We start from the raw sequence: 6,498 nt of genomic DNA, 5'->3' as shown, positions 1-6,498 counted from the left end.
AGTAGATCGCTATCCCGTGAAGCGCACAGGGTCGCCTGGAACCGGACCGTCGATGTTGGGGACGTCCACGAAGCTAACAGTCCTATTTCCCGGTGGCGTGTACTCGGTCTCGAAAAGCAGGATTGTGTTCATCTTCGGGTACGGGTGGAGTAGCACCCCGGGAACGTACAGGGTGACCTGCGTGAATCATCATCATTATCATCACCATCATCAGCCTGTCTACGTCCACTGCAGGACAAAGGCATCTCCCATGTTCCGCCAGTTAACCCGGTCCTGGGCTTGCTGCTGCCAATTTATACCCGCAAACTTCTTAATCTCATCTGCCCACCTAACCTTCTGTCTCCCCCTAACCCGCTTCCCTTTTCTGGGAATCCAGTTAGTTACCCTTAATGACCAGCGGTTATCCTGTCTACGCGCAACATGCCCGGCCCATGTCCATTTCTTCTTCTTTATTTCAACTATGATATCCTTAACTCCCGTATGTCCCCTAATCCACTCTGCTCTCTTCTTGTCTGTTAAGGTTACACCTACCATTTTTCTTTCCAGTGCTCGCTGCGTCGTCCTCAATTTAAGCTGAACCCTCTTTGTAAGTCTCCAGGTTTCTGCTCCGTAGCTAAGTACCGGCAAGATACAGCTGTTATATACCTTCCTGTTGAGGGATAGCGACAATCTACCTGTCATAATTTGGCTGCATTTCCGATGGAGGCGGAAATGTCGAGGCCCGTGTGCTCAGCTTTGGGTGCACGTTAAAGAACCCCAGGTGGTCAAAATTTCCGGAGCCCTCCACTACGGCGTCTCTCATAATCATATGGTGGTTTTGGGACGTTAAACCACACAAATCAATCAATACCTGTCATAATTTGAGAGTGCTTGCCGAATGTGCTCCACCCCATTCTTATTCTTCTAGTTACTTGAATCTCGTGGTTCGGCTCTGCGGTTATTACCTGCCCTAAGTAGACATGGTCTTTTACAACTTCAAGTGCACTATTACCTATCTCGAGGCGCTGCTCCTTTCCGAGGTGGTTGTATATTACTTTCGTTTTCTGCAGATTAATTTTAAGACCCACCTTTCTGCTCTCCTTGTCTAACTCCATAATCATGAGTTGCAATTCGTCCCCTGAGTTACTCAGCAATGCAATGTCATCGGCCAAGCGCAGGTTACTAAGGTACTCTCCATTAACTCTTATCTCTAACTGTTCCCATTCTAGGCTTCTGAAAACCTCCTGTAAGCACGCGGTAAATAGCATTGGGCAGATTGTGTCCCCCTGCCTTACACCCTTCTTGATTGGTATTCTGTTGCTTTCTTTATGAAGCACTATGGTAGCAGTTGATCCCCTGTAGATTTCTTCCAGAATGTTTATATATACTTCATCTACGCCCTGATTCCGCAGTGTCTGCATGCCGGCTAATATTTCTACTGAATCAAACGCCTTCTCGTAATCTATGAAGGCAATGCATAGTCGTTGGTTACACTCTGAGCATTTCTCTATTACCTGATTGATAGTATGGATGAATGAATGAAGGTGCGGCGATGGCGCAGTGGTTAGAGCATCCGCCTCGCATGCAAGAGGTCCGTGGTTCAAATCCCGGTGCCGCGCAGTTCCCAACCGGATTTTAAAAAAAATCCGCGTGGTGATGGAACTGCATTACGAGGCCTGGGGTGCGGCCTCACCAGTAACCACCGCCGGGAATGCACTCCCTCACCAGAGAAGGATTGGCCACCCTGGTGCAGTATCTGGCCACTACCTCCCACATGCATACGTCAAATAACTCACGGCCCTCAGTCCCCAGCAGCTGCGAAGCTACTGACCACAGCGGCGTGAATAGCCGAAACATTTCAAATCAACTGTCGCCGTCAACATGAGCATGTGCAGTGTTCGACATTAAATGGAGGAGAGGCACCTCAGCCCCTCCTCCGATTGGTCGAGTCGGATGGAGAGCAAGCTCCACAATGGACGCACTAATGAAAATGGAGCGATGGCGTGCCTCTCGCAAAGGCCTGCCGTCGGTGCCCTACTTTCTGGGTAAAAGTTGGCTGAAGACAAATTTTGAATATGTCATCGGTGTCAGTTGGTCTCCACTGTCGTCACGTAAACATGTGTAGCCGTAACCCGGTGCAATATAAAACGGCGTGAATGGTCGTACTGTGTAAATGTAACGTACGGAATGGTCTCCCTATTATAAATGACCTCAAGAAGGGGTGTGGCCCGCCCCCATTTAAAAAAATACGTAAATTGACTCGTTTAAACTTCCAGCCTTTCGCGACCGTCGACGAGCATATATAGTGGTCGCGATATTTTCAAACGTGACAAATGAAGACTTTTTAATCAACAAAAATGGTCCTATTTAGAACAAATAAACTGTATCAAAATTGATTGAGTGATTGAAACTTCTATTGGGCCAAATATGATGTGCTCTCGCTGGTCGGCTTCAGCACCGTGGTAGAAAAAAAAGAGAAAGAAAAAACTGAAAAAAAAATACAGATGAACCAAAGATGACCATAATCGCTGTAGTTCTGTTTTTCGGCGTGGGGTGGTCACATGTGTCCATGGTTCTATAATAGTGCTTTTTATTCCAGTTCCTCACTTTTCGTTGCGTTGCCGGTTCTGATACCGCGAGCGCTGTATATTTTTACGCAAATATAAAAGTAAAACAAACGTTATTGTAATAAAACATGGTGCTATTTTATTAGGGAAAAAAAGGCTTTAAATAGTGAGTGAAAAACATTTTCGCTCATTTTGGTAAGTTTTTTATCAGTCGCGAAGGGTTAATGAATCCTTAATGTTTATGAAATTCGATATCTCAAGTGATTGTTGTTTCCCTTCTCCACTAAACCACCCCGAGGTGTGAAACTAAGAACGCTATTAACCAAGTCGAGTCATAACCAGCCTAATTTCATCAACTGTGGTAATGCGCATTCAATTTGGCTAACTTTCAATGTAGTAACTGATAGAACACAGAAATTGTAATAGCTCGGTCATGTGCAAGTTCGCGCAACTAGCAATAAGCTTTATTTTATAAGAAAGAAGAAAAGGCGTTTCGTCAAACCTGTAGGAAAAGAAAGTCTGCCCAAGTTCTGCAGTTGTGCTGATGGACTGGTTAGAGTTGCTGTATAGAAGATTGAAGAATTGAAAATTTTACTATCTCCGAGGAATGCCACAAATAAATGAATTAAGGAACAACTTGATTTGTCCCTCTTTAAAGAGAAACAAGTCGTTGGGCATAGGGGGAGGGGGAGAATTACTTGGAGAGTGCTTCCTCCGCCTTTCGGCCCACTTCAGGGCGGCCTTCTGAATGTCGGGCCTCGAGATGCAGAAAGCAGCTGCCCGCTGCTCCTCACTACAAATCGTTTAAAAAAAAGGGTATGGGGTGTTTAGGGTACCTCTACAAGGATGTCAGCCTACTGTGTAAGAGACCCAGAATTTGCAAGATTGAGAAGGCTAACTGTTGGGGTGACGACAATAGGATTACCTCAGCGCGAGTGTGTATAAAAAAAGGGGTTTACCTGCGGGCCTATACTAGGCCAGTATCGTCCAAGGTTGGAGCCATTAACGTAGGCTGCGCCTTTGCCCCAGCCTGTTGGGTCCAGGTAGGTATCCAGTACTTTCTGGCCCTTGGGCAGCATGAATGTCCCGAAGAACGCGCCAGGTACACTGCAGTGTCCGCCTGGATTCTAGCTCTCCAGAACGTCTGTCAGATGCCTGATGACGTGTTGCTTGTCCAATGGCAAAGGCTCCATAGTCCACCCGCAAAGCACTTCGTGTCCGAGAGTGACGTTAGAAGTGATTCCCTGTGAATGAAGCCCCTGGTAATATTTTTGCGCACGTTTGTGTTCTATTACGTTCGTGGTATATATTGAATAGTGTTACACGGGATTCTACCACAGAGCCACGCCAGGTCTCGGAACTACTTTTCAAATAGACGCTAATCTTCGTGAAATGCCACTAGTGGTTGCAGTGCTGCCTGCCCAATTTTATAATCATTACATATGTACTCCTTTCATACAGCCGTCACGTCGGGTAAACGTCAATTGTGGTGAGATGCCATGTGCTGAAATTGATTTAAGTAGCAGTGTCAAGGGCCAGCATCTTCGCGAGCATCAGCGCTTCATATCAGCTTCTGGTGTTGCTAAAACACATGTCCAGCTGACATCGTTGGGCAAGTGGAAAAATGATTATATAAACATCTGCGACTCTTCAACATATTACCCTGCATGCAACATTTGTACATATATTTAGCGTGATGTGACGTGTCGCTAAAAAAATGCAACATGGTCATTTTTCCTCCGCGTGCTTCGCATAAAGTTGATTCCCAGGCACGTAGGATCTACCGAATTTGTTTTATAATAGCCATAGCCAAATTGCACCGACTAGACGTATAACAATTATTCTCCTACCTATAGAGGGTGGAGTTAGGCTCGTCTGTCCTGAACAACACAACGTCCTGACCGAGGTAGCGTGTGCTCAGATAGACGAGGTGGCGCATGTAGACGCTGTCGCACATACCGTAGTAGCCGTACTCGTTTTCTACTTGCACGAGCACAATGGGACCGCCGTTCTTGTAGAGGAACGGCTGGGCCAAAGGAAGCAGGACGTGAAACCACTTGTCGACGCGTTTGATGAAGGAGGCGTCCGAAGACCTGTACCTCATGGCGGGATCAATCCTCAGCAGCCAGTATGGCAGTCCACCGTTGTCCCTTTCCGCGCATATGAAGGGACCCGGTCTGAAGACGACGAGTAGGCCGACGTCCTTGGCGACATCCAGGAAGGCCCTCAAGTCGTAGTCTCCCTCGAAGTTGAACGTGCCTGGTTCCACTTCGTGTCCACTCCACTCGCCGTAGACGTCGACCGCGTTGAAGCCTGCGAATCGCATCTTTAGCAGGCGGACCTTCCAGTGCGCCCTCGATACGCGGAAATAGTGCAGAGAACCGGAAATGATGCGGAAGGGCTTGCCGTCTATGAGGAACTGATTGTTGGCGTAGTCTACGGTGAAGGAGCGGCGGTGTGAGAAGAAGGACTCGCCGCCTGGGGATGTCCAAGCTATTGTTAACATAAAAACAAGCCAACTCAACTCAGCCATGACACTTCAATACGCTCATATGTGTTGCTCCAGTATCACTATGGGTCTGGAAAGCCTTCATCCCCTAGTGGACGTTTCCGCGTCGCCTTTGCGCAAGTATCCAGTGTCACCGAACTTACGCTATACTCGGGTGCAATCTAAGAAGACAATGTCATCTCAACCCACTGCCGTCGCTATGTGTTCGACAGAACTTGCTTCACTTCTTCGTCCAGTAGCGTTGGCTTATTTTCGTAACGTCATACACTTGTCCAGTGTTTCAGCTAGTTGAATTTCCCATCCGGACACACGCTTGAACTGCTGGTTTCGGGATTGAAACTTCAATGCCCTGGTAAATTTTCTCAGTGATTTTGAAGCAGCTGCTCAACCAAGCGTATTCTTCGATGCAGTAATGACGAACCTTTAACTCTAATGAGGCGTAGTACTTATTGTAGTTGAGTGTTTCCTCCTTGAGTTAAACAGCTAGCATTACTCTTTCAGAGTAGACACTCTGTAGTTTTGTAAGCGGAACTGGCATTTTTTCATTAGGTTGTAACCTAACACAGAATATTTGAAGCCGTTGAGAACAAGAAGAATGACAACGGGCGTGTTTTCAAGGGCAATTCGTTTTGATTATTATGAAATATGAAGCGAATATAGAAACGTGGCCTCTTTCGGTGACCTTATTTTGAACCTGAAGGGCGCTCATTACACTTTAGAAAGCATACGAGAAAGAACGTTGGCATAGCTTTGATTGTAACTGCATGAAATTCTCGGGCTCAAATTCACACGAAGCACGCCCGCCAGTGACGGAGAATAAGGTTGAAGGCTCGTATGAAGAGAAGGCTGATTGCGGGAGAAGTATAGCTTCATTCATACGGGCCGAGTATAGAAGTCCTCAAGCGCTCACGCCAGCTGCTTTTGAAGAAATCGATATACTTTAACTTTGGCACGAAAGGTTGAGGAGAAGTTTTTACGGCGTCTGCCGATAAATTAACTATCAATGTAGCCTAGATAGTGGTGGGATGCGAATGTACCGCTATGGATAGTTAAATAGTATGGATTGTGAATACTCTAAATCTTCAAAGTAAATGTCTGAACAAGCTGTTCTGACGAGCCATAGCTTCCACAGTTTAATGTCATAGGAAGATCAGGATTAGTCCTACATTGTACACCATACGCTGTCTCAAGTCATTTTCTGAAGACATACACAAATTCATGCCGGCTCTCAGGTTAATTTTCAATGTAATTGAGAATAATAGCACAAACAGTTTGTCAATTCACGTTACGGGTGGGGACCAATGCATGGAAGCGAAATGCTGTGCACAGTTTCTATGGAACGGAAAGTTGGCCGAATTGTATCCTTAAACAGTAATGAATCTACATTTCTAATCCCATTACATGAATTTTTCTAAATGTAATTCCCTTTCATTTAAATTACAG

The 6,498-nt window shown here is 46.0% G+C and overlaps 1 protein-coding gene across 1 annotated transcript; it reads right to left on the bottom strand.

The window, feature by feature from the left end:
* LOC142774590 (beta-galactosidase-like) lies at nucleotides 1–3,638 on the bottom strand. Its single transcript, XM_075875083.1, has 2 exons — nucleotides 3,506–3,638; nucleotides 1–177 (listed from the first exon to the last, which is right to left on the bottom strand). The coding sequence occupies exons 1-2, from the start codon at nucleotides 3,623–3,625 to the stop codon at nucleotides 10–12; spliced, it is 288 nt and encodes a 95-aa protein (XP_075731198.1). The 5' UTR covers nucleotides 3,626–3,638; the 3' UTR covers nucleotides 1–9.
* Between the last annotated feature and the right edge of the window lie 2,860 nt (nucleotides 3,639–6,498).

Source organism: Rhipicephalus microplus, chromosome 10, assembly GCF_043290135.1.
Source record: "Rhipicephalus microplus isolate Deutch F79 chromosome 10, USDA_Rmic, whole genome shotgun sequence".
NCBI lineage: Eukaryota > Metazoa > Arthropoda > Arachnida > Ixodida > Ixodidae > Rhipicephalus > Rhipicephalus microplus.
This window is presented reverse-complemented; position numbering and strand designations above follow the sequence as displayed.

Bases quoted from the DNA above. Each gene is read 5' to 3' on its own strand.
- LOC142774590 (XM_075875083.1), bottom strand. From the start codon at position 3,625: ATGCTGCCCAAGGGCCAGAAAGTACTGGATACCTACCTGGACCCAACA. The intron at 178-3,505 runs GTAAACCCCTTT...TGATTCACGCAG, and splicing joins GGCCTAGTATAGGCCCGCAG to GTCACCCTGTACGTTCCCGG.